Source organism: Ochlerotatus camptorhynchus, unplaced genomic scaffold, assembly GCF_037179485.1.
Source record: "Ochlerotatus camptorhynchus isolate MF236.1 unplaced genomic scaffold, CSIRO-AGI_Acam_v1.1 ptg000213l, whole genome shotgun sequence".
In the NCBI taxonomy this organism is placed as follows: domain Eukaryota; kingdom Metazoa; phylum Arthropoda; class Insecta; order Diptera; family Culicidae; genus Ochlerotatus; species Ochlerotatus camptorhynchus.
Window position 1 is genome coordinate 2,048,398 of NW_027040703.1, and position 26,287 is coordinate 2,074,684.

The following is a 26,287-nucleotide window of genomic DNA, read 5'->3' on the forward strand; positions in this document are numbered from 1 at the left end:
AAATTTCAAAAACATATATGTACGAGTGCCTACCTACGCGTGGGGAGATGAGTGTCTGCGTAGCTTATGAACAGCCCCTTAGCGAACATAATCTCTACAAAACAATATGCCCCGAGTGAGGATCGAACTCACGACCTTAAGATTATGAGACTTACGCGCTACCTACTGCGCCATCGAGGCCCGGTACGTAGTTGAGTGATCAATTTTCATCAATTTCCCAGAGACTTACCGACAGCTGAATTACAATAAAAATTCAATTTTCTATAGATTAGCAGAGCGTAGTTTCGATCTACGGACCTCTGGGTTATGGGCCCAGCACGCTTCCACTGCGCCACTCTGCTTCTTAAACATTGTTAGAAGAGATTCATTGTGTATATTGTGAAATCCTAGAGCTCACCTAATTTTTCACATGACACCTCCTCCGAATTGCACAAGACCTTGCATAATTTTATGTTATGGGTAAAGGGTGTTACGATCAAAATTTGATCAAACAAGAATGTGTGTAAATTGATTAAAGTTTTTATTATAAAACAACGATTTTTGTTTTTCAAATTCAATGTATGTATGTAATGTATGTAAGGTAGCCACCATCCTTTCAAAACTTGTCTTGTATGCAGCTCCACTTAATAGCCAGATCAATTTGAGCTACCGATCTGAATTCACAATTTCGCTGTATGAAGGGTCAAAAACTGAAGGGCGGACCCGTAAGCAGAGACACTTACGCGAAATCCACGGGAATTTAAGAATATCCTTCCAACGATACGCTCCAACAAATCGAATAACACAATTCGCAATACTTATTAAGCTTCCTACTGGATGGTTTGTTAAGAAGGGCGCGTCAATCTCCCTGAAACTGTTGGAGTAGAATTCACATCACCACAATCGAATCGGTAGGATAAAGAAAATGATAGTGTTTATTCCCTCCTAGACTCCAGCTGTCAATCATACCATCGTCCAGTTTCAGTTTGAATGATACCCTGATGCTCCCTCCCAACCCAGTTATATAATGAAAATATATGCAATGGAGAAATGAAATATATTAGAACATTACAATATGACATAATGAAATACATTTATATGGATAATATAGTTGCTACTGCAATGAAGAAGTATTTTACATATAATAAGTTGCAGCTCTATACCTCCTCAGCTCACAATGGCGGGTGGATGCAACACTGAAATGTATAGGATATATAATGCAATTAAATATATTTGCTCGAATGATACTAACAATAATGCTAAAAATTGTGCTGAATAACTAACATGACGAGAAATAACCTGCTTAATAATTATATACATATAATATTATTTAATGTTGTTATTTCCTCTGCTTCATCAGCTTCATATTAATTTCGATGACTTGCTTGGGTTACTGAAATATTAAGGTAATAGTAATCATACAATGTAAAAAAAAACAAAAAAAATTAGTTTTGTTATTTATAAATCATTGATCGTTGGTAGCATCTAGTCTAAAAAGGGGACCTGCATAATAATTATATGCATATAATGTTGTATTATTGTTTTCATCTGCTTAATTTTGAAGTATATGAGTGATACAATACAATAAACTACATCAAGTGAACAATAAAATGGTGCCTTCCTTTTCTCATCCTGTAAATGCATTGTTATCAAGCAACGTTTAGATAAATCAACGCCTAGCGCTGGAACAATAAGACAACACGATGGCTTCCCACATGCGTAAGGTACAAGAAAAGATCCCAAAGCCCGCATTCGACACACAAAACCTGCAATTTCAGCTTTGACAGAGCTACAATGAGCGATTTTCTGATCGCCTCTTCGCGAAGAGTGAAGAGCAAAGAGTAAGTGAGATAATGACAAAATCGCTCATTGTGACTCTTATGCAGCAACATTGGCTGGCATTACGAGCATGCATTAGCATGATTGACCGCCCACGGTTGCTACTCTGTTATTGCCAGATCAGCTGTAATTACACAGAGAACCAATAGACGATGCTTGGGACTAGCAATCATCCTCAGTGTGTAAAAACTGGTGATCTCAAATTAGGCAATACCAGCGCCAGCCGCGCCTGAACGCAGGTCAAGAAAGGAATGGGTAGGAAAGTGTTGACGTGACACTTGTTTTTCAAATTCAATTAGTACAAAATAATTGCGACACTTTCAAATAAGACGCTTCATTATTGACAAAAATCTTAGTCCAACATCAAACGGATATTTTTTAGTAAAATTTGTTGACAGTTTTGCGCTAAAACCGTAACGCAGATATACAGCGGAGATTCGCTCGTGGGAGGCTCGTTAGTTGGGTGTTCACTAGTTGAGCCATGACCCAATTAAAAAGCGTCTGAATGTCAGATTCTCATTTCAAAATATATTTGACTATCAACCATAAATTCCTTCTAGTGGTAAGTATATGCGTTTTGAACAACGCATTCAATGTAATGAATGTAAACATATGGTATTTGTTTGAAACATGTGGAATGTCATTTGAAATTCCAGAAGAAAACAAAAGCACACATTAAGCGCATTAGTATTTTGCTTTTTCAAAAAAAAAAAGTCTAGAGTTGATAGTTCCGTTAGAGTACGGCAGTGTGAAAATTGTATATAGAGAATAAAAAGCGAGCAAGGACAGCTTTGAGGATTCGGTGGGATTTTTCTAAGGCATAAAAATCTCTGGTCACGTCTTCCTTCGGAAGGGAAGTAAAGCCGTTGGTCCCGGCCCATGTGTGTTGAATGGGTGCGATATCCTACGCAGGTGTGGAAGCTGCCTTCCTGCTCATTCGATTGCCGTCATCAATGGATGACAATCGATGTCCGTCGGCGATTGGCACTAGATTGCGGAACAGAGACCGACGTTAAATAAAGGAAAGAAACGCTTTGAGGAAGGTACGAATCGGGTTGATCATCTCTCTTTACCAAACTCCGCAGTTGGAGAGGGATGGTGAGGGGTATCTATTAACTCTATACTTTCATCTCCTCATGACCCCTTTAAGTCTGTTATTTGAAACTTAGCATGTATGTAAAATCGTTAACTTCACGCAGAAGTAATACAAACATAAATAGTTAAAGTATTTTTAATCTATTTTTTTAAATCCACTTTTCAAAAATCGGCTTTCGTCATGCACACGGGACCTGTTCAACGAGTCTTCACCCCAAAGATGAACCGATTTGGTCAAAGAAGTGATGAGATATCGTGGGACCCGTTTTTTTTTTCAAACCACTAACTTGAATAAGAATATCTCAGCAATTTTGACGTAGACATCTGTGATTTCTATATGGGGGTACACTTTGTGAAAACTGAAAATGGAAAATGTAACGAAATTATGAAAGATTTTGAACATTAATAACTCAGCTGCCCCTGGACAAATTTCAATAATTTTATCACCAATCGATCAGAAATATTTCTACGTATCGATAGTAATGCTTCCGACTGATGATTTACAACAAGAAACTAGTAATTACAAGAAACCAGGGAGGATGCAATTACGTAACATTTTGCACTCCCATCGCCACATTCAGAACCACACGCCCCCACTGACCACACAAAATGCTCTCCAGAGTTGTAATCTTGTAACTAAACTCGGAAGCAGGGGTGCAAGTGATTTTGATCGATTCTCTTCATCGACTTTCTGTTTCGTCGACTTTCAAGTTATTACGACGGCAAACACACTCATTGATAAGTTTGTTGTTCTGGATGATAGAAGATCATAGCAGAAATAGCGTGAAATAGGTTAGTGAAGCCATGGTCATCAAAAGAGAAAATCGATTGAGAGATTTGACTTTCACCCCTCTGCTTCTAAGGCCCTTAATTTAGTCATCGTCATAGCAATAAAAACTAGCATCGCACCGCTTTTAGTTCTTGGGTTACACTTGCTAGTTGAAATTCTGCTGTTCGACATTTTCGAATGACCACCAAAAAACAAAAAAAAATTACACTATTTTATACGGATGCCTAAAAGTCCAATTATTCGATTAACGATTAATCGTAAAGATTTGTCTAGCTATTCGATTAAATATTTATCGAATTGTCAATTATTCGAGTGCGTAACTGACATATTTTCTTATTTTGATTTAGCGCAGTAAAGAAAATAAATAAAAGTATAAATTTATCTGAACAGGCATAGAAAAGAACCATGACGTGTAACAGGATCATAAATTCCCCGAAAAAAATGTTATGCGTCGTTCTACTAAAGGCTAAGTTTTACCAACTTTTCAAAAGAAAGAGTTTAACGAGAAAAACTAAAAAGGGGAGGAGTCGCCGATACTCTTGCGAGTGCCCAATCATTGAACCGAAGAAGATGGAATTGTCCGGTCCGATTTGCTGATCCAGCTGCCTACACGGCATCATCACCTTCCGAAGGCTGTGCCTGCATTACCATCGGCCCTTTTCAGGGTCAACAAGATTTTTCAAAAGAGTTAATTTTCTTAACATGTCCAAACTAAAATTCATATCAAAAGGTTCTTTTCAGGGCAATCATAGTCATACTAAAGAGTATAAACAAAGAGAACCCTGCTTAAATTCCTATTCCTACACAAAATACAAGCTTCTGTTGCAGTTAACAAATAACATTTATTATATAAGAACACGGAGTCCTACGTCTCCATTGCGTACAACCCCACAGGGCTGTCCCTTGTAGTTTTGTTACCATATGTATTACATAAATGTATCCCTTAAAGTTATTTTGATATTATATGGTTACTTGGATACTCACATAAGTACCACAAGTTCAAAAACGTCCAACTATGGACAGCTTAATGCTTATCCCATTTACTCTTTGAATCAGCGAACACCAACATGATTATCTGCTAGGAAACACTAAAGAATACATAGAGATAAAGCCTAAAAATACAGTTTTAACTGATAATACTTTACAAACATCAAGCTGTCCCATATTGGACCCTGCCAACCCACGGTGCCTACACGGTTATGTGGGCCATCAGAATGGTTCATCGGTTGCGAAGTGAAGTACTTATCAAACAGAAGCGATACATTTCTCACTGTTTCAACTTTGTTCTAACGTAAACTTAATATTAACACCCATAAGCCCGTCAACATCCGAAACCCATCCCCCCAACAAAATCAAATAAAAAGTTTTCTATTTGGTCAGCACGCCCGAACATAAACGAGAATATGGATATACATTAGACTGAAGCAAAATTTGAAATTTTTGCTCCACAGTGCTCAAACGGTTTCAAATCAGGTCCTGATTAGCCTCCCAAAATTTAAACTCATTTGGTAAGAAACTGACTTGGCACAAACTATTCGAAGTTTATATGGAAATTACTATGGGAAAACCAAACTTTTTGTTATTTGTCTTCTATCTATTTTCCATATTGCTTTTTCAAAAATTTCTATAACTATTCTTACGGGAAATTTTCTAAGCTACAACTTTGCCCAATATTGTTTTTCAGCCAAATGTCAAATTAAATTGTTATTAATTGTTTAAGAGGTTGATAATCTTATGGCATGATCAAGCAGCTGTTCTGTAGGCAGCACTGTAGTCTGCAGTGTGACATAGTAGCCATGATATTTGTGCTCTATTCTTCGCACCAGAAACACCAGTGTTGCCTGCTGAACAGTTGAATGAGCATAATCATAAGACATCAGTGACTTGAATCATTAATAACTTGTGTTCCTTACATTTGAAAATTTCAAATTTTGCTTCAGTCTAATATACATCTTCCCAATCGCAACTACGGGTAATCATCGAAAGTACTTGCATTTTACTCAGGCACTTTTGAGCAATCTGCAATCACCCCCTCATACTCGAAATGTGCCACGACCACCCTGGGACAACGATGATACGCTCTCTGATCAAAGCGCAGGGATTACGAACTTTGAAATAAGACCAAAACCGGCAGCCTAAGTTTGCCAGATTTGCTTGTATAAAGGTTGTGTAAAAGTTGCCGTATATCGTATAGTGTTTCTGTTCAGTTTTAAGCTGTTAGTTGGAAGCTTGTTTCATCGATCTGTGTGCTGAAATTAGTTGGGAATGTCGAAAAAGAGAATTTTTCAATGTTACTTAGGACCTAATGCATTGTTCAGCTTGAATTTTGTTGTGTACAAAGTGAGCTGAAAAAAAAAATCAGCACATACCAAGACCAAGGACTATTTATCGAGGGGTCGAAGTTTCATCCAATGTGGACAGAGAGAGAGTAGAGTAGGCCGAATATTAAAATTGAATGTTCCTGACAAGTTTTCCATGTGATATTGGAATGTGTTTAGGGTACCTACACCTATACCCAATAATTGTTACGGAAGTCATAAGCGATGTGTAGCAGGTTTTGGACGTCTCTTCTTCAACAAAATCAGGTTTCAATTGTTTTGTTATAATTGAGGGCTTTGTGCGCTTTGACCTCGTCGTTAAGGAGGTTAGGGGTTAGGGACATATGTACAGGGGACCAAGTTGCATAGGGGATGCAGTTTCTCTCTAAAAGGGATATGCCCCGAGTGAGGATCGAACTCACGACCTTAAGATTATGAGACTTACGCGCTACCTACTGCGCCATCGAGGCTTGATACCTTCACGGTTTATCATTCTTCATAAGTTAAGAAACTTACCGACAGTTGATGTGTAATAAAAAGAATTTAACCTCTAGTTAGCAGAGCGTAGTTTCGATCTACGGACCTCTGGGTTATGGGCCCAGCACGCTTCCACTGCGCCACTCTGCTTCTTGGAGATAAAGGCTCACAGTATTTACTATAATTTATATTTGATTTAAAAGTATTGCTGTATTATATCAACAGTAAATATTGTTGATTTCAAAGCAGTTGAAGCAGATGATTCAGCTACATTGATTGAAAAGTAGGTTACATTTACTCTTTTTTCGAGTGAACAAATATTCATTACAATTCAATCAACCTTAGTTAAGGTTTTTCAATGTGAGATCCATATTCTCGTAACTACTTCGAAATTTTTAGTGCACGTATATCAGCTTCCACGATGCGTACCACAATGAAACTGTTGATGTACGTTTACTGAACTGCAGCATACATGGAGAAGCAATTTGAAATGAAACGGGGCACTAATTTCCGAGACTTGTGTAATTGAAAATTCGAAGTATAAGTGCATGCCTACGTGCTGGTCATTTGTGGACTCTACAAGGAATCACCTAAAGTATCGAGATAAAAATAAAACCTACAACAACACAAAGTTTTTAGAAATAGTCAAGCTTACCCTCAACAAATTGTTCTGATTGATATATTTAATTTCTCACTAAGGGAAATGGTTCTAATGTTGGCCTATGGATCTAAGATTGAGCCCATCGCTAAAAATCTGCTATGTATCAATTTTATCTAGATGAACGCGTCATTGGGACGGTACTTATGGATATTTTTGGTCGCTATTGATTATGTATGGGCCCAAATTAGGGGCATTTAGGCCGACATTACATCCATTTCCCCAATAATGATCCAAAAAAAGGATAAATATAACAACAACACAAAGAGTTTTAAGAAATAATCAAGCGTACCTTTACCTTAAAAAATCGTTTTGATTGATACATTTAAGGTGTTTTGATGTGAGATCCTTACTGTCGTAAATACTTCGATATATTAAGTTCACAAATATCAGCTTCCTCGAAACGTACCACATTGAAACTGTTACTTCACGTTTGCTGTACTGCAGCAAACATGAAGTAGCAATTTCAGGTGAAATGGACCATTAATTTCCGAGATTTGTGTAATTGAAAACTCGAAGTGGAAGTGCATGTATATGTATAGCCTACGTGGTGGCTATTTGTGGACTCTACAAGGAATCACCTTAACTAATAATTATTTAATTATCCAAAAAAAGTAATATGCCCCAAGTGAGGATCGAACTCACGACCTTAAGATTATGAGACTTACGCGCTGCCAACTGCGCCATCGAGGCTTGATACAGTTACTAGGATTTTTCCTCATCACTTTCTGAGAAATTTACCGACGAACAATGTGTAAAAACCTGCAACAACACAAAGAGCTTTTATGAATAATCAAAAGCAGGTTACTTCCATTCACTTGCTATAAAAAATTGTTTTTCCGAATTATGAAAACATTAGATGTTATAGTGATAATTAGTACTTGTAAGTTACAAGAAGGCATCGTGAAGAATTGTGTTTGATACATAAAACCTGTCAATATTGCTTTCAGTGCGTCACAATTAGCGATTGAACGATTCGTGAGCGCTCACTCTGAGTGAACGTTCGCGAATCATTAGATCGCTGGTTGTGACGCTCTGAAAGCGAAATTGACAGGTTTTATGAGTCAAACACATACTTCACGACTTCTTCTTATAAATTACAAGTACTAATTATCACTACAACATTTAATGTTTTCATAATTCGAAAAAAAACATTTTTTTTTATAGCAAGAGAGTGGAAGTAACCCTGATCAAAAGTACCCTTACCTTAACAAATCGTTTTGATTGATACATTTAATTAATAATTATTTAATTATCCAGAAAAAGGATATGCCCCAAGTGAGGATCGATACATTTAATTAATAATTATTTAATTATCCAAAAAAAGGATATGCCCCAAGTGAGGATCGAACTCACGACCTTAAGATTATGAGACTTACGCGCTGCCAACTGCGCCATCGAGGCTTATTACAAGTTCTTTGATTATTCCTCATCCGTTTCTCAGAAATTTACCGACAGACAATGTGTAAAAACCTACAACAACACAAAGAGCTTTTATGAATAATCAAGCATACGCTTACCTTAACAAATCGTTTTGATTGATACATTTAATTTATAATTATTTAATTATCAACCAAAAAAGGATATGCCCCAAGTGAGGATCGAACTCACGACCTTAAGATTATGAGACTTACGCGCTGCCAACTGCGCCATCGAGGCTTATTACACTTGCAGAGATTTTTCCTCATGCGTGTCTTAGAAATTTACCGACAGACAATGTATGTAATAAAAATACAATCATCTCTGATTAGCAGAGCGTAGTTTCGATCTACGGACCTCTGGGTTATGGGCCCAGCACACTTCCACTGCGCCACTCTGCTTCACATAAATTACCCTAAATGCCAAAGCAGTTTTGCTATTTTTAGCTCCCCATCGTTCAACGGTTTGTATTCTGATTCATGCCTGCCACAGTCGGTGGCGAGTTTGAGGTGAACAGAACGAAGGTAACGTGCGAAACGGGAAGCCATAGCGGCAGCAGAAATAGAAATAAAAATCTACCCGAAAAGCGTGACGCGGAAAGCAAACACACCGATAAGAATGAGCGTGCTTCGTTCGTCGAGGTGGGGCGAGGTAGAAGCGAGTCAACGAAGAGAGAAGGGTGGTCAGCAGCAGGGGCAGAACACACTCAAAAGCGCGCTAATAAACACGGCCGGCAATCAGATTCAGATAAGAGAGCGCATGTGGAACCCTCAGTCTGTGACTGATCAGCGGCAGCGGCGTCCTGCTGAAACAGAACATTATCTACTTTAAGCACAAGTTACACTCATCAATATGTTGATATAAGGAGGAGAAGTATTGTCAATATTGATGACATTTGAGATTTTTTTTTAAATTACTTTATTTGTACAAGCTCAATCGAATAAACTTTACAGAGCCGAGTTATCATTTTCGTTATACATATTTAAAGTTAAATGAGCTGGACCGGATATACATTTGAGATTGAGATTGATGAAATTGAAGGCAACATGGTTCATACGACGTAACGTGTAACTTCCGCTTAAAGCAGATTGAGATTGATGAAATTGAAGGCAACATGGTTCATACGACGTAACGTGTAACTTCCGCTTAAAGCAGTTTTATTTTTATAATGGTCATATCACGTTGCGAGCAAACTCGTCAGCACCCTAATTTGTCCATAGGAAGTCGATGAAAATTTTTTTTAGGAAATTTCACCGGGCAACAAGGTATGAAATTTACTTGTTAATATATTATATATAGTTGGAATTTATGACAATCTACTTTTCTTCCCATTGGAAGTGGCTTGTGTAGGATACGTCTTATAGAATCTTATCGGATTTTTTTTTTCGATTCTAGCGCGAGGAACACCGCATTTTGGCTGCTCGAAGTTCCCAAACACCCGAAAATTTAGGCCCCCATTCGTGGAACACTGTTTATCCATTAATTCTTTATCGTAATCTGGCACGCTCGGTCGGTCACTCGCTCGCTGAGGAAGCTGAGCATAAGATAAGCTGTTTCTGCGCGATGGACGGCTTCAAGAAAGGAAACGAAAACAAAAAGCGTCTTCTTGAGCAGCCCTCAAGCCGTCACGAGGAGTCGGAGAGGTTGTTGATCGTTGGCCTCTGACTCTACTAACGTGGCCCCTGTTGCCGAGCTGCTGAATCCTCGAGGTCAATAAATGACACTTGATCCGAACGGGGCAGAGGTTGGACGTGCCTCAGTCAGCTCAGTGTGAATGAGTACCAGCCCAAGAGCCGTGCAACAACAATCCGAAAAGCGTGGTAAGCACACGCTGATTCGCGCCTTGCTCCGGAGATTCCATCGGATATAAATTAGATAATAATATGAATAGCTCTATAAGGGATAGCGAATAGCTCAAGTTGGTCGCGAGGTATGCCCTGGGATTGCAACCGCGTGAGCAAAAGCTGTGGGAGGCTTAAACGATGCTCAACGCCTTCCAATCTAAAGAAGTAGGCATCATGCTGCTAGGCGACGGCAATCTGTTCGAGCACTTTGGGAAATCGGGGAGGGTTTTAGTGAGCATGGGAATCAATTTGGATGCCACACGGTACGTAGATAGGTAGGTACCTCCACAACATGCCACAAAATTCGAATTGGCATGGTGATCGTCTGCTGTGGTTGAACGGAGGAGCTGATCCTAACCATCGCATCGGTGTGCGGTTATGGAGCGAAGGTGTCGAAGTTTGATTTCATGGAAGGGTTTTGTAGCTCTTGCCGAGCACATTGGTTTGGATGGGTATGTTCCACAACTATTACTTTAAGCGATTGGTTGAAACAGTGTCTGGTGAAGGTACAAGTTATATTTTATTATTTATTATTTTATAATTTTATATGAATTTTCGATAAAAAAAAAACGTTCAACACATAAAACAAGATTTTATTTATCAAAACATCATATAAACTTCACAGTTAAAAATTCTGAATTTTAATAGTAATGTAAACATTCATTCACGTAAACTTGTATTTCATTTCACGCAACCGAGCAATTTGTAAACAATGTTGTTTACAACAATGGGCTTTTGTATACAATATTTGCTACATTGCACGAAATGTCTCAGAACTTTACATGATATATAATGTAAACTTATATGATATGTGACGCTCCATTTATGTGCATCATACTGAACAGAAATTTACACTACTTTTTCGAACTGTGTTACCCAAGAAACGCTTAAATGTATATATCTCCGATTTGATTATCGATGATCAATAGACTGCCCAAGTAACCAAAAGTTCGGATAACATGGCCTTTTATGGCTTAAGCAGCTAGGTTGAAGTCGATATATAGCATTCTAAGCAGCTTCATTTTTAAGTCGTTATATGAACTTGAAAGTTCCCGTTTCATCATCGCATAGCATTCTAAGCAGCTTCTGGCGGAACTTGTGCGGCACTTTTTGGAAAAAAAATGTGCCCTCTATTGCACAGATCAAATTCTCATATTCTTATCTTCTCATACTTATATGTTGCACTATTTATGAATGTTTTTGTAAATTTAGTGTATTATTTATGATCATGTTATATTATTAGAGCTGCTTGAAGAATTGAACCCAGTCCTCCTGCGTGAAAGCTTCAGCACGAACCGCTACGGCATCTGAAATATATAAAAATAGGCTGTGGTTTCAGCTACTGTTGAAGTGTTCAGGGCTTGTTACCATCAGGGATGCCATATTACCAGATTTATCTAAATGATTGTTAAATTCTTGTCATCAGTAAATAGTAAATGGCATTAGATTTCATTTATTTTTTATTTTTTAAAAGCATACCGTAGTAGATTCATAGCAAACAATTTGTATTATGATTAAAATGACACTGAAAATATCGCGTATTGTTACTGCCGTCATCGCTTGATAGAAAACAGAATTTCCTTGTTTGCAAATAAACTAATTTTTCTATTGTTAAAAATATTTGCTTGGTCATGCATCAACAAAATGTCAATTTCCATTTTTAAATTCATTGTTGACGATTGATATTAGGGAAACTCCATTAATTATGTCACGCAAATTTGGCCCATTTTCAACTCCCCTTCCCCCGTTTGTCACATTTTTTGTATGAATCTTAACTGTTTTTGTATGACTCGTCACAGTTTCCAACCCCCCCCCCCCCACTCCCCCCTAAAAGTGTGACATAATTGATTAACGATCCCTTATTATAACTGTTCTATGTTTATCTTTCTTTTTCTTCACAAAACACGAGATTATTCGTTTTTAATTTTCCAGACCTTTCTTTAAATTACCTAGCAACACTGGTTACCATGAAAACAAAGTGAATGTCACCAAAGGTTTCATGAAAAATAAACTTTACAAGTCGAACCGGATCCAGCAAATCACTGCAAAAGTTTTCGTTTCATATTGCTAAGTAATCAAAAGGTAACATGGAGTTGATTCCTGATTAACGTGGGCGTCTTAGTGGAATACCTGCATAAAGAAAGAGAGAAGTAGTTCTCTCTTTCTTTATAAAAGAATTCATTGTAAAAAAATTGGCAATAATATTAGTTGCTCTTTCCTAATAGGTATGTCATTTGCCATCGTTCAAACTCTCAGCGCAGGAGGGAGAAAGGAACTCTCGGCTGTTCCCGAAAAATGGCTGGATAAATCCATTCAAGGAGATATTTTGTTGTGGCCAAACGTCAAGTCCAGTACCGAACAGGCGACATTGCTACGTGATGAAAATTCTACACCAGGAAAATCCTGGTTAAAATTCAAATGCCGAATTAAACGCAAAAACATGCCATCATATGCTCAAGCTGCTCTGGTAATCGATGAGATGTCAGGTTGCTCTTCTTCGGATGTCAGCATGGTCCCTCGGAAAAGAAAAAAAAATAACAAAACAGCGCCGGCAAACTTTCAAAGTATGCTGAATTTGCCCTCAGTTGAGCCATCTCCACAAATCACAATCACACCATTCCACGATGTTCCACCCAACTCTACAAATGCACCACTATCTAATAATCAAAATGCGCCTATAATGAAAACAGCTGGGTCTCCTCCACGATTTCAATCCTGCCCGAAGAATACGTCCAAAAAAGTGCTTTTTGCGAACGTAACAACTCCTGCATCCCACCTTTCAAAACCGACAAGCCATAATCAAGATCAATATTCCGCATCACAACCTAACATGACCGCTACAGCTGATCCAACAACGCCTCTTCAGCCAATACTAGTACCAGTGACACCTAATTTCAATCAGCCCTACTTTGAATTTGATCAGAACAACAGAGATTTTCCTGAACCTGGCAATCCGCAATCGGCATCTGAAAACTCTATTGAACAATGTGTGGACTATTTGAAACAGCTCATTGACATGCAACGAAAATCCGACGCCATAATTGATGTTCGAATTTCATCTCTGGAAAAAAGATTGGCCCACCAGTCAACGCAAATGGAGTTTATTATGGATGCCATAAGATGTCGTAATGGTCAAGATGGATCAGCAGAAGCAGGCCTATCGTTTAACTTGGAACCTATTAATGATTACCGAAAATTTGAAGATTTTGAGAAAAGCCTTGAAAATGAGTCATATAGATCAAATCTGGTAAGTATTTGCATTGGTCGTTCTATTATCCTAGTTTAATTTTTTCAATTTTACTAATTGTAGATGAAATGGCTTCGCGTGAACGTAAGTGGCGATTGTGCTGATGACCGTATGATTTGTTTACTGGATTTGATAATGACCAAAGAGTTCCAGGTGCAGTGCACTTGGACTGGCTCAAGTCGTAAGGGTCCTAAAATTGCAGTAATGATTCATCGAAGATTTCTGAAGGTTTTTGTGGACATTGGAACTGATGAAACGGAAATTGTCACACAGCACAAATTGGCCAATTTTTTTAAGAAAAAGTTGAAAAATGCTACTAAAAGATTACAATCTGCTGGAATACGTCGGAGTTCACGCCATGTTGTCAAAAAAAGGAACACTAAACGAGGAAAAGCAGACTACAGGAGCGATGAACAAACCGTGGATAACATGAAAGGACAAGCTGCCAACCAAAACTCAGATGATACTCTTCAAGCGAACTGTATCCAAGATACGAATGAAATTCAAGTTCACCAACACATGACCACAGAAAACTCCGAACCCCATGAACCATCAACATTTATCGATGAAGCACCTTCCACTGAAAAGGATATGGACTCAGTATCATCAAGCGACATGTCCTCCACCAAGGACGTTTCTTCGTATGAAAGCATCGTTTTAGAAGAATATGACTTATCAGACGACAACATATCCGACGTATCTGATTGAAATTCCGATTTGAATGGAATACGCTGATTTCATACTGATATGCTGTACTGATTTTTGCTCAATATTTTAATATTCAATGAAACACAGTAAAAAAATGACATATGATTTATTGTTAACAAAACTTGTTCAATCTGTTCTATTTTAGAGTGTGTAGGAGAGGTATAAATACAAATTCATCGCCACTTTGAACTGCAACTAACTTGCACTTGATTTCGTCATAACTAAAAAGGAACTCATTCGCGGACAAATTATTGATATTACCACAGAATATGTGTAACACAGATGAGGTAAAAGGGTCTTGAAAAAAAATTCTGTTTCTTATCACAACTTTGCCGTAAATAATTAGGGTTGGAGTTTGAATTGCGTTGACAAACCGTACTACTTGATTGGTTTTAGTCAGAAACCAAGCATTCCTGTGAGACGTGCTTAGAACGAACCATTCCTCTAATTCAGCGCGGACAGATTCTCCGCAGATGGTAATAGAAGGATATTTTTTTGAAGATTGATGTGTCTTGTAATAATCATGTGAATTTAATTCCGATAGTCGATTTATTACTTGTTCCAAAGTCTTAGATCCACTGCGTATCAAATGCTTCAGCCGTTGTAAACCATTTTCAAAGGGATATGCTGCCATCGTACTTAATGAGCCGAACGCCTCTACCTCATCTACAATATGTTGAAGGTTATGAATGTTACTCGTGATATACTGTTGCCCGTAGATCGTCATGAAATCAATTATAAACTTTTCCAACATTTTTCTAGCTACGTGCCAGTTTGATTTGTATAAATCTGATGAGAGCATCGTTATGGAGCAATAAAATAAAAGGAAATGTTGATAAGCCTCCGAGGAAAGATGTTTTTTTAACACAACTATGCTGGCATAATGCAAGAAATTATTAAATTCAGTTCCTTTCCAGTGGGCAAGATAGTCCAAGCCTCTGAACTTGCGATGAATTTCAGATGGAAGCTGAATATTACAAAGCATGGCAGACATGTCATTAATTTGTAGAGACGATAATTTAGCTGCGAATCCAAGGCTGCCATCCCTCCATCCAATCAATAATCGTTTCATTACGCCCAAATCAATGAGATGAAGTCTATCAGCCACGATAATGTTTTGAATTAAATCCAGATTAGGGATATCAATCAGAGGCGTTGCAGTTTTTTGATGACGACTATAGGAATTCATTCGGAACTCTTGGTCAGTTCGTTTGGCGCAATTTAATGATGTAAATATTACAGTGCGAGATTCATAGGAATATTCGCCTTCACATACGCACTTTAGGCATCCGTTTTTTGAATTAAAGCCATATACTCCTAAAAAATGTTAAACATTTTTATTAGACATGACCATAATGAAATGATAACTTCTGATATACCTTTTATGAAGGCACGTGCAGGTGAATCACATATGAAGCATCTCATTCGAATACTAATTTTGTGACCATTCAAAATAACTCCATGGTTTAACACATATTTTAGCTCGTTAACAAATGGTCGCAAAAATTCGTCCAGGCTTTCAGGTTTTGAAGTTCCAAGGAATATGGCAATGGTCATTGGCTTAACTTCCGGGTGTTCAAATATGTTGAATAGTATTGGCCAAAACTGAGCTTTGCTGCTTTTGTAAATAGGAATTCCATCGATGTTCACGTTGATTGAAATGGTAATGGGGTGATCAATGTTGCTGGAAAAAATAATAAATAATAATGAAATTATCATAATAATCAAAATAATAACGAACATTTAATTTTACTTACCGAAAAAAATCTGCAAGGCATTTTTGAATCCCATAATACCAATATTGACCACCTCCAATGTCTACGATATTTGATGAAGCATTTCGTGCAGTTTTCAGCAATGATCGAGCGGAACGTGGCAATTGCTTCCCATCCGTCTTTTTCCGTATGATGTCCATAATCAAATTGATTGATTGATGGGATTGATTTGTTTTTAAAGCCCAAAAGCGGATGCTCTCTTCAAGACTCATTGAATCAAGTTCGTCTGTAGATAGGAGGTCACCATTTAGCCCAGAGATAGCTAAATCGACCTCTGCAATGTTCGTTGTGGGTTCATTTTTGTTGAAATTTTCATAGGGATCAGGTTCCTGTGTACCGGTACATTCAGTGTCTATAATTTCATCCACATCCCTACCTTCCGATGGAGTTATCTCCTTCACAGTAGACGATGGTTGTTGGTTGATGTTGCAAAGCTCTATAAAAACAATGGATATAGTTATCCTTTTCAAGATTTAACCTAGAGTTAACTTACCTGACTGAAATAATCGGTTTTCCTTGGTCCATCTCTCAAGAATCTTTTTACGACGGTAATAAAAAAGGCCGTTTTTTTTTATTTTCTTTGAAAAATCCATTTTATGTTGGAATCACAGATGCTTACTGAAAAATATAAGATCCGATGTTTTGATCGTGACAGGTATATCCTGAGTTGTTTTTGAAAAGGACGCATCTGTTATTGTAAACAAAAAAATAAATCGCACATTTCTCGTGAATAAAAGTTCACACTCGCAAACAAAATGTATCACTACCAGCTGATATTAATTTCCTTACCTGTTTGTCGTTTTAGGTTGGAACTGTAAGATTTTATTTGCGAGGAATTAGCGATCGTATTTATTGTTTACAAGCACAGTTACGCTTCTATCTTAAATCACTCCGGTTCTTACGTAACTTTAGATACTAGAGAGGGTCTAGTATAAGAGGGGAGGGGTCTGGCTGGTTGTGAGTCAAACGAACTGTCAAAACCAGAGCCAATCGAGCAGCGCCTATCTTGATTGCATTGACAGTGTTGCTAGAAATCCCCTAGGTATAGGTTGCCAAGGCAGTTTGTGTTGAATCCGCTTCTCTTTTATATTAGACCCTCTCTAATAGGTACCATCAGTGATGTCGGCTGACTGACTTGAGCATGCAACTCAACACCTCGATGAATTTCAAATTGGAGTTTTCTCGCTTCTTATTTCAAGACACTCGTGGCGCAGTGGTTAGCGCTCGTAGCTCGCACGCGAAATACATAGGTTCAAATACAAAAATTTCTCTATTAATTTTTTTTTATATTCGGATTGAATATTGATGCATTGCATAAATATAAGGAGAATGCTTTACTTGAACCTTTTAGAATTATGTACATAAAAAACTGTTACAAACAAAGGCTTGTGCGAATTGTTTCATGTGGGCTACCATGGAACTTCTTAGAAACTTTGATGCGGGAATGTTTGCAGCTTTGTCTAGAGATCTTAAGAAGTGATCTTAGGAATTTATTTTGAACTTCAAAATGCTAAAAGTATGAATGGGTACTTTTTGGACCCTGAAGCTGCTCCTGTGAATCCTTTAGATCCTTTCGCAGCAATAAAGTTCTGTTGGAACTTTATTTGAACTTTATGGGACTTGAAAGTTCTGTTGGAACTTTATTTGAACTTTATGAAACTTGAAAGTTCTGTCAGAACTTCACTCGAACTTTATGGAACTTGAAAGTTCTGTCGGAACTTTATTTGAACTTAATGGAACTTGAAAGTTCTGTTGGAACTTTATTTGAACTTTATGAAACTTGAAAGTTCTGTCAGAACTTTATTCGAACTTTATGGAACTTGAAGGTTCTGTCGGAACTTTATTTGAACTTTATGGAACTTGAAAGTGGGTTTTATCATGGAATGTCGAACTTTTGGTTGCTTGGGTGTTTCAAAATAGGTCAAATCTGGGATTTCAAACGCTACTCTCTGGAATGGTAGTTTTGGGGGTCAGAAACACCCTGCCAAAATTTGGTTCACGGGAACCCCTCGCTCAAACGGCTTGAAGTTTGTATGGGGAAAATCGACAAAATGTATGGGGGAGCGAGCCACTTTCACATTCGCGGCTCAAGGTGGCGCTGTAGTGGGTCGATTTTCTTCGTGTACAAAATGTAGCGCCTTTGAAGTATTGGGAACATCTTGGCTGAAGACCGGATGTGAATCCGAGTTACCTCCGAAAAGTTATTAGCGTTTCAAACGAACACCACCTGCTTCACTTCTGGGGAGGGCCTAACGCGCTTGTGCAGTTTTTATTTTTACGAACAGGTATACGAATAGCAATGTTTGCATAGGTATAACTTTTTTGTTTAACCATAAAATTGGTTGAAATTTTCACAGTGAGTAGAAAAATGTTCGAAATTTTGGTCTACTAAAAATTGGAACAGATTGGCCAAGTGGTTCCGGTTTTATTCCGGGTTTCCGAGAGGCCATCGGGGGGAGAAAAGGTACCAGTCGTCTACAACAAGGTGGTGCTGAAAATCCACAGCAACAGGCATCTATGGGTAGTGCTGATTAATATTTTAACAAAATCAACCCATAACCTGGTTCTAAATACTGAGCGTCCATCGGAAGGCCTTCCGATGACCTGGATCAACCTTAATCTGGATTATTATGTATTTTTGATCAAAGTAGGCCTTGATTATTCTCTACAACTATATGAATTGTAGTAAATTAATGATTTTAGATATATAAGCGTTTCAATGGCTCCAAGTGGTCACCAGATGATCCACCGGAAGATCCGAAACATCCGTAAAATTTAGTGCTACATAAATTCGATCAAAGTAGGCCTTGATTTTTCTCTGCAACAATGAGAAATGTTGTAAAATGGTGATTTTTGATATGTAAGCTGGTCATTGGCTCCAAATGGTCACCAGATGACCCACCGAAAGATCTGGAACATCCGTAAAATTGGTCGCTAAGTAAATTTCATCAAAGTATGCCTTGATTTTTCATTGCAACTGTATGAAATGTAGTAAAATTATGATTTTTTATATATTAGCTGGTCACTGGCTCCAAGTGGCTCGCCGAAAGATCCGGAACATCCGTAAAATGTATTGCTGCGTAAATTTGATTAAAGTGGGCCTTGATTTTGCTCTGCAACTACGTGAAATGTAGTAAAATGGTGATTTTTGTAATATTAGCGGTTCAATTGTTCCGAGTGGTCACGACATAACCCGCTGGAAGATCCGGAAAACCTGATAAATTTATTGCTGTGTAAATTTGATCAAAGTAAGCCTTGAGTTTACTCTGCAACTATGTGGAGTGTAGTAAAATGGTGATTTTAGATACATTAGCTGTTCAATGGCTCTGAGAAGTCACCAGATGGTCCGTGAGAAGATCCGGAACATCCGTAAAATTGATTTATGTGTAAATTTTATCAAAGCAGGCCTTGCTCGTTCCCTGCAACTAAATGGAATGTAGTAAAATAGTGATATTTTATATATTCGCTGGTCATTGGCTTCGAGTTATCACCAGGTGGTCCAGAAAATACGGAAAATCCGTAAAATTTATCGCTGCGTAAATTTGATCAAAGCAGGCCTTGATTTTGCTCTGCAACTATGTGAAATGAAATAAAATGATAATGATAGATACACTAGCTGTTCAATGGCTCTGAGTAGTCACCAGATAGTCCGCCATAAGATCTGGAACATTCGTAAAATTGATTTCTGTGTAAACTTGAACGAAGTAGGCTTTGATTTTTCTCTGCAACTATATGGAATGTGGTAAAATGGTGATTTTTTATATATTAGCTGTTCATTGTAACATCAGTAAAATTAATTGCTTCGTACGAGGACAGCTCCGGCGTAGTCGTTAGCAAGTGTGTAGGTGTGTAAGTCACACAAACATCGCATGTATTTAAATCGATTGGCAAACAGGTTGACACACATTTTCATCATCAAATAAAATATTTCAGGATAATAAAATAAAAATCAGTTTCTCTGAGCCACACATCCAACGAAGCCTTAAGTTATCCCCTTTCATTTCAGGGTAGTGTTCAAATGTAATTTCGGGGGAACATTTTGACACTACCCTTAAACTAAATGGGATAATCTAAGATTTTGTTTGGTTAGTGTTTCAGTGATACCGTAAGCGGAGGTGACATTGGGACAAAAAATCAAAAAAATTCGTTCCCTACCTAACAACGTTCACATTTTAGCAAGGAAAACAATGTTAAGCATGTGAATCATCATCAATGATATATTTACGACTGTCATGGAAATGGTTGATTGAAATTGAAAGCTCATTTTACTAAAATTAATTAAAAAATAGACCAATGTAAAACCTTTAGGGCGGCTGACATTGGGCCAACACATAAATTTAATTAAAATATCTTAACATATCTTAAAATATATAAATTTATCGTAGCTATTTTTTTTTTATAATAACTTTATTTGTACAGGCTCAATCGAATAAACTTTACAGAGCCGAGTTATCCTTTGCGTTATACATTATTACTGTCTTAAATTTAAAGTTAAAGGAACTGGACCGAGTACTCGCGGTTGTCTCGAGATTAGTGGAGATTTACAATTTTTTGGATGGGAAAAAGGGAAGAAGGAGGTTTGAAATGTGGTTTACGATACAACTATTTAATTAATCCTAAAGCATGAAATTATTTCTATTCATCTTGGTAACAAACATTGAAAAAAAAAAACCCCACAAGTACAAAATACAAACTAAACACAAGGTTAATCAAACTTACAATCTAAGGTTAATATCCTTAAAGTAAACATATATGAGTTTCATAAACTCCAGATCGCGTCTAGCCAAAATATCCCGAACTGGAACATTAGGTTGTCTACCTCGAGCCCGAAGGGAATCATAAAAATGTGATCTGACTCCACGATACTCCGCACAAGACCAAAGGATGTGATCAGCGTCCTGGTAACCTTGTCCACATTCACAGAGATTGCTGTCTCCCAACCCCACACGGAACAAGTGAGCGTTTAGACAATAGTGATTGGACATGAGACGAGACATCACGCGTATGAAGTCTCGACTCAAGTCCAACCCTTTGAACCATGCAAACTTCGACACCTTAGGGCTAATTGAATGTAGCCATCGTCCCAAGCTCCCTTCACTCCATTGATGTTGCCAGCTAACGAGCGACTGCTGACGATAAATAGAAAAAAATTCACTATAGGCGATCTGTCGATCATAAATGTCGCCTTCCATAGCGCCCACCTTCGCAAGTGAATCCGCCTTCTCATTGCCCAAAATTGAGCAATGCGAAGGGACCCACGCGAAGGTGATGATGAAAGAGCGCACGGATAAAGCACTAAGCAGTTCTTGTATTTTCAAGAGAAAATACGAGAAGTGCTTTACCGGCCTCATGGAACGGATAGCCTCGACAGAACTGAGACTATCCGTAAAAATAAAGTAGTGGTGTGGAAGAAGTGAAGCAATAGTTTCCAAAGTGTAGTGAATTGCTGCCAGTTCAGCCACATACACAGAACAAGGAGCTTCAAGTTTTCGAGAGGCGCTATGAAATTCATTAAATACACCAAAACCAGCGGACTCCTCTATTAGAGATCCATCTGTGAAAAACGTTCTTGTAGAATCAAAATGGCCAAACTTTGCAGCGTATAATGACGGAGCAATCATAGGACGATGATGCTCTGGAATTCCGCGGATTTCCTGCGTCATAGATAAATCAAAATTCACTGAATTGCCGAAATCGGAGAAGACTACACGATTGGGAATATTTCTTGAAGGGCTGACATCCTGTGTTAAATAAAGGTAGTACAAAGTCATAAAACATGTTTGAGGATTTAGCTCCAGAAGCTTCTCAAAGTTTTCGATCACCAGTGGGTTCATTACTTCGCAACGGGTGAGGAGCCTCAGAGATAACTCTGAAAAACGGACGGATAGTGGCAACATGCCCGCCAGCACTTCGAGACTCATAGTATGAGTCGAGTGCATGCATCCTAACGCGATACGAAGACAACGATACTGGATACGTTCCAGTTTGATGATGTGAGTTTTAGCCGCCGACTGGAAACAAAAACTACCGTATTCTAAAACCGATAAAATCGTTGTCCGGTACAACGTTAGAAGATCTTGCGGATGGGCTCCCCACCACGTTCCGGTAATTGTTCGGAGAAAATTGATCCTTTGTTGGCATTTTCGTCTCAGATACTCAATGTGGGATCTCCAGGTGCTTTTGGAATCGAACCAGACCCCAAGATATTTGAAAGACATGGAATGAGTGATCGGTTTACCCAAAAGTTGAAGCTTCGGTTGTGCTGGGCTATGCTTCCTAGAAAAAACGACCAACTCTGTTTTCTCCGTGGAGAATTCGATACCCAGCTGAATAGCCCAAGTAGACAAATTGTTCAAGGTATCCTGTAAGGGTCCTTGCAGGTCAACCTCTTTTGGCCCTGTGATAGACACTACGCCGTCATCTGCAAGTTGTCTCAACGTGCAATTGTCATTAAGACAATTGTCAATTTCTCTAACGTAGAAATTGTACAAAAGGGGGCTTAAACATGAGCCTTGGGGGAGACCCATGTAGCTAAATCGAAAAGCTGTAGAGTTTCCATGAGAAAAGCTCATATGTTTTTCTGACAGCAAATTGTACAAAAAATTATTCATTAATGGAGACAATCCACAAGCGTGGAGTTTCTCTGAAAGAACTTCAACGGATACTGAATCAAAAGCCCCCTTGATATCCAAGAACACAGAAGCCATTTGCTCTTTCTTAGCAAAAGCCAACTGAATTTCCGAGGAAAGCAACGCGAGACAGTCGTTCGTTCCCTTACCCCTACGGAAACCAAATTGAGTATCTGAAAGAAGGTGGTTCGTCTCAACCCATTTGTCGAGGCGAAAAAGGATCATTTTCTCCATCAATTTCCGAATACACGACAGCATCGCGATGGGCCGATACGAATTGTGATCCGACGCGGGTTTATCAGGCTTTTTAATGGCTATCACCCTCACTCGTCTCCAATCGTCGGGAACAATATTGAGGTCCAAGAGCTGATTGTACAAGTTCAACATGCGCCTCTTAGCGACGTCTGGGAGGTTTTTCAGCAAGTTGAACTTGATTCTATCAGATCCCGGGGCAGAATTGCCACACGAAAGGAGAGCGAGTGAAAGTTCGACCATTGAAAAAGGGTGACTGATTTCGTCTACCGAATTCGCGGTTTCGCGAGGAATCAACTGCGACGGCACGGAATCCGGACACACTTTTCGCGCGAATTTAAGAATCCATTGATCCGAGCATTCCTCGCTTTCGTTGTTAGTAGACCGGTTACGCATTCTTCGCGCCGTACTCCAAAGCGTTTCGCGCGACAATCCGTCTACAAACTGCCGCCAGTAACCCCGTTTTTTGGCCTTGATGAGGCTCTTGAGTTCGCGTTCAAGAGATGTGTATGCGTCGAAATGCTCGCGTGTTCCGCGTTTCCGAAAAAGTTTAAACGCGTCGGACTTTTTACGGTAAACCTCCGTGCATTGTTGATCCCACCAGAGCGATGGTGTTTTCTTACGAATAGACGATCGCGGCACCGGTCGTGTTTGAGCTTGAAGTGCGCTGTCGACGATAAGATTAGAGAGGAAATTATATTCCTCCAACGGCGGAAGCTCTTCCACTGACGATACTGTATCGTCTATCGCGGATTGGAACTTAGTCCAATCAATGTTACGGGTTAGATCATACGCGACGTTAACGGATTCTGACGAGTTGAACCCACTGGCAATCGAAATTTTGATCGGCAGATGATCACTACCGTGCGGATCCTGGATTACATGCCAAGTGCAATCCAACGATAGTGAATTAGAGCAAAAGGTGAGGTCTAATCTGCTACCATTCGAGGATGGACCAGCCAAACGTGTTACTTCTCCATTGTTAAGTATTGTCATGTTGAAGTTGTCGCAGAGATCATAAATCAAAGTAGAACGGTTATCATCGTACAGCTCCCCCCAGCCTGTACCGTGGGAGTTAAAATCTCCCATGATCAACCATGGAGCGGGAAGTACCGCACATATGTCGAAAAGTTGTTTGCGATTAACAGAGACTCTAGGAGCAATATATACAGAAGCAATACAAAGGCTCTTACCTTTAATGGTAGCCTGACATGCGACAACTTCAATACCGGGGAATTCAGGAAGATTTACTCTATAGAAGGAATGGCACTTTTTGATCCCCAAAAGTACCCCTCCTCCACGCGAATCCTCACGATCCAATCGAATAATGTTAAAATCGTAAAAAGGGAGATCAATTTCTGAAGAGAGCCATGTTTCACAGAGGGCAAATGCATCGCAATTATTGTTATGGACTAAATACTTGAACGAATCTAATTTCGGAATAAGACTTCGACAATTCCACTGTAGAACAGTGATCAAATCCCCGACCTCGTTTGCAAAATTATCCATCGAAGGAGATGATAGCTGCAAGAAGGGGCCATTTTGAAGTCAATTGCTTCAAGAAGGATTTCACAGTCGGAAGCAATGTGAGGACAATGCTTTTCAGAGGATCAGAAATGTTGAGGTATTTGAGAATACCGTCCACAATGTCATCAAATGAGAACAGCCCAGATGAAGAAGGGGTTTCTGTTCTTAAAATTGGGGCATCAGGGGTTTTTGATGTCCCCGGAAGAGGTGGAAAATCCTGGGTATAATCAGTTCTGCGGAATCCAGGAGGAGTAGAAATCTCCTTTTTTCCACCACTCCTTGATTTGGGCAAGCTGATTTGGGGTTCTTGATCTGCAACTTTCCGCGAACGGATGCGTTTTCGTTTCCGGGCAGAACCTTCCGGAAAACTGAAAGAAACTCCCTCCTCAGCCAAGTCAGAGCCAGACTCGTCATCCGACAAAAGAGCGAAGGGATTTGTTTCGTTGGTCGATGGCTTGGCTGTCTTAAGCATTTCTGCAAAAGACCGCCTGGAACGTTCCTTAAGGGAGCGTTTCATTTTGTCCCCGAGCTGTTTGTACGCCGGGCACGACGAGAGAGCATGAGGAGGAGTTCCATTGCAGTACACGCATTTTGGTGCAGTAGCTGCGCAGGAGCCATCCTCATGCTTCTCCCCGCATGTGGAGCAGCGTGCCTTGTTGCCGCAGTGGGAGGCCGTATGTCCCAACCGCTTACAATTCTGGCAGTTCATGACCCGAGGTACAAACAACCGCACAGGAAGACGAAGTTTTCCCAGCTCGATGTATTGAGGAAGGGCAGATCCAGAAAAGGTCACCCGAAACGAGTCTGTGGGGGTAAAACTCTTTTTACCCTCGCTGAGCGATACTGACTTCATTCTATGAACGGCCAGTATCTTTACCGGAGGAAGCAAGGGGTTCTTAAATCGGCCAACCGCTTGCTTCTCCAGTATCTCGGGGTTCAGGCTCGCCTCAGTGACCACGCCTTCGATCTCCACATCAGAGGCTGGAATGTACACCCTATATTCCAGTGTGAAAAACTGGGAAACAGCAATTTCATTGGCCTGTTTCAGGTTAGCGACGGTCACACGAAGTTTGTTGTGCCTAACCTTCGTTATTTCGGTCACGGCAGAGAATCGCTTTGTCAGATCATCAGATATCTGAACAACATTCAAGGGTTTGTTTTTGGGCTGAAAATAGACAACCCATGGGCCAGTCGAGTCATTCGGGTAGGACCGCAATCTGGAGCTTTTCTCAGCCTGCCCATTGTCAGACTGAGACGACGAACCATGGATGACATCATCATTTTTCTTAGATGAATGGTCATCCATGTCGTCTTCTGACAAAACATCCATTTTGTTCAACTAGTGGGAGCGCAAAACGCTCTCCCACTGAACGCACAGACACAATACACAGAAAACACTACAAACACAGAAATACAAAATGAAAATTTAACTAATGGGGGAGGAAAAGAAACAAGAAAAAAAACAAAAACTTATCTGATAATCCTATACTACTACCACCGAGCGTTATATGTGTAGGCGTTTACACAGATGGCTGGAAGAGACGCGCTGCGTGGATGACCTTCGTTGTGGTGCACTTGATCGAGGCTCGGTACTCAGCGCACACAGGCGCACGATGATTGATGAACGATGTAGATGTAGAAACGGGTGCTCACACTCGATGATGATGATACGTAAGCGGGTATGCGTAAGCGCGTATGCGTGACCACGCAACGATGATGCCCAAATTGGT

The 26,287-nt window shown here is 39.3% G+C and overlaps 3 protein-coding genes and 7 non-coding genes across 10 annotated transcripts; 1 reads left to right on the top strand and 9 right to left on the bottom strand.

The window, feature by feature from the left end:
- Positions 1 to 107: 107 nt before the first annotated feature.
- Positions 108 to 180, bottom strand: TRNAM-CAU (transfer RNA methionine (anticodon CAU)). The gene has a single exon. It is a non-coding gene; the product is annotated as a tRNA-Met (tRNA).
- Positions 181 to 269: 89 nt separating this feature from the next.
- On the bottom strand, positions 270 to 341 carry TRNAM-CAU (transfer RNA methionine (anticodon CAU)). Its single transcript has one exon. It is a non-coding gene; the product is annotated as a tRNA-Met (tRNA).
- A 6,077-nt stretch (positions 342 to 6,418) lies between these two features.
- On the bottom strand, positions 6,419 to 6,491 carry TRNAM-CAU (transfer RNA methionine (anticodon CAU)). Its single transcript has one exon. It is a non-coding gene; the product is annotated as a tRNA-Met (tRNA).
- Positions 6,492 to 6,576: 85 nt separating this feature from the next.
- On the bottom strand, positions 6,577 to 6,648 carry TRNAM-CAU (transfer RNA methionine (anticodon CAU)). Its single transcript has one exon. It is a non-coding gene; the product is annotated as a tRNA-Met (tRNA).
- Positions 6,649 to 7,776: 1,128 nt separating this feature from the next.
- On the bottom strand, positions 7,777 to 7,849 carry TRNAM-CAU (transfer RNA methionine (anticodon CAU)). The gene has a single exon. It is a non-coding gene; the product is annotated as a tRNA-Met (tRNA).
- Positions 7,850 to 8,487: 638 nt separating this feature from the next.
- Positions 8,488 to 8,560, bottom strand: TRNAM-CAU (transfer RNA methionine (anticodon CAU)). Its single transcript has one exon. It is a non-coding gene; the product is annotated as a tRNA-Met (tRNA).
- Positions 8,561 to 8,742: 182 nt separating this feature from the next.
- Positions 8,743 to 8,815, bottom strand: TRNAM-CAU (transfer RNA methionine (anticodon CAU)). Its single transcript has one exon. It is a non-coding gene; the product is annotated as a tRNA-Met (tRNA).
- A 3,831-nt stretch (positions 8,816 to 12,646) lies between these two features.
- Positions 12,647 to 14,374, top strand: LOC135703400 (uncharacterized). The gene is made up of 3 exons (XM_065224597.1): positions 12,647 to 13,125; positions 13,273 to 13,666; positions 13,730 to 14,374. The coding sequence occupies exons 1-3, from the start codon at positions 12,647 to 12,649 to the stop codon at positions 14,372 to 14,374; spliced, it is 1,518 nt and encodes a 505-aa protein (XP_065080669.1).
- Positions 14,375 to 14,510: 136 nt separating this feature from the next.
- LOC135703463 (uncharacterized) lies at positions 14,511 to 15,677 on the bottom strand (the record flags this gene model as incomplete). The annotated part of the gene is made up of 1 exon (XM_065224716.1): positions 14,511 to 15,677. A coding segment is annotated over one exon (1,167 nt), but the record flags the coding sequence as incomplete, so codon positions are not given.
- A 9-nt stretch (positions 15,678 to 15,686) lies between these two features.
- Positions 15,687 to 16,825, bottom strand: LOC135703361 (uncharacterized). The gene is made up of 3 exons (XM_065224555.1): positions 16,643 to 16,825; positions 16,132 to 16,585; positions 15,687 to 16,058 (listed from the first exon to the last, which is right to left on the bottom strand). The coding sequence occupies exons 1-3, from the start codon at positions 16,740 to 16,742 to the stop codon at positions 15,692 to 15,694; spliced, it is 921 nt and encodes a 306-aa protein (XP_065080627.1). The 5' UTR covers positions 16,743 to 16,825; the 3' UTR covers positions 15,687 to 15,691.
- Positions 16,826 to 26,287: the final 9,462 nt, after the last annotated feature.

Excerpts from the sequence above, each read along its gene's own strand:
- LOC135703400 (XM_065224597.1), top strand. The coding sequence starts at position 12,647 with ATGTCATTTGCCATCGTTCAAACTCTCAGCGCAGGAGGGAGAAAGGAA. Across the intron at positions 13,126-13,272 it reads ACAGCTGGGTCTCCTCCACG|AACGCCTCTTCAGCCAATAC; the intron begins ATTTCAATCCTG and ends AGCTGATCCAAC. Across the intron at positions 13,667-13,729 it reads AGTCATATAGATCAAATCTG|ATGAAATGGCTTCGCGTGAA; the intron begins GTAAGTATTTGC and ends TACTAATTGTAG.
- LOC135703361 (XM_065224555.1), bottom strand. The coding sequence starts at position 16,742 with ATGGATTTTTCAAAGAAAATAAAAAAAAACGGCCTTTTTTATTACCGT. Across the intron at positions 16,586-16,642 it reads AAACCGATTATTTCAGTCAG|AGCTTTGCAACATCAACCAA; the intron begins GTAAGTTAACTC and ends TTGTTTTTATAG. Across the intron at positions 16,059-16,131 it reads TGCCTTGCAGATTTTTTTCG|CAACATTGATCACCCCATTA; the intron begins GTAAGTAAAATT and ends TATTTTTTCCAG.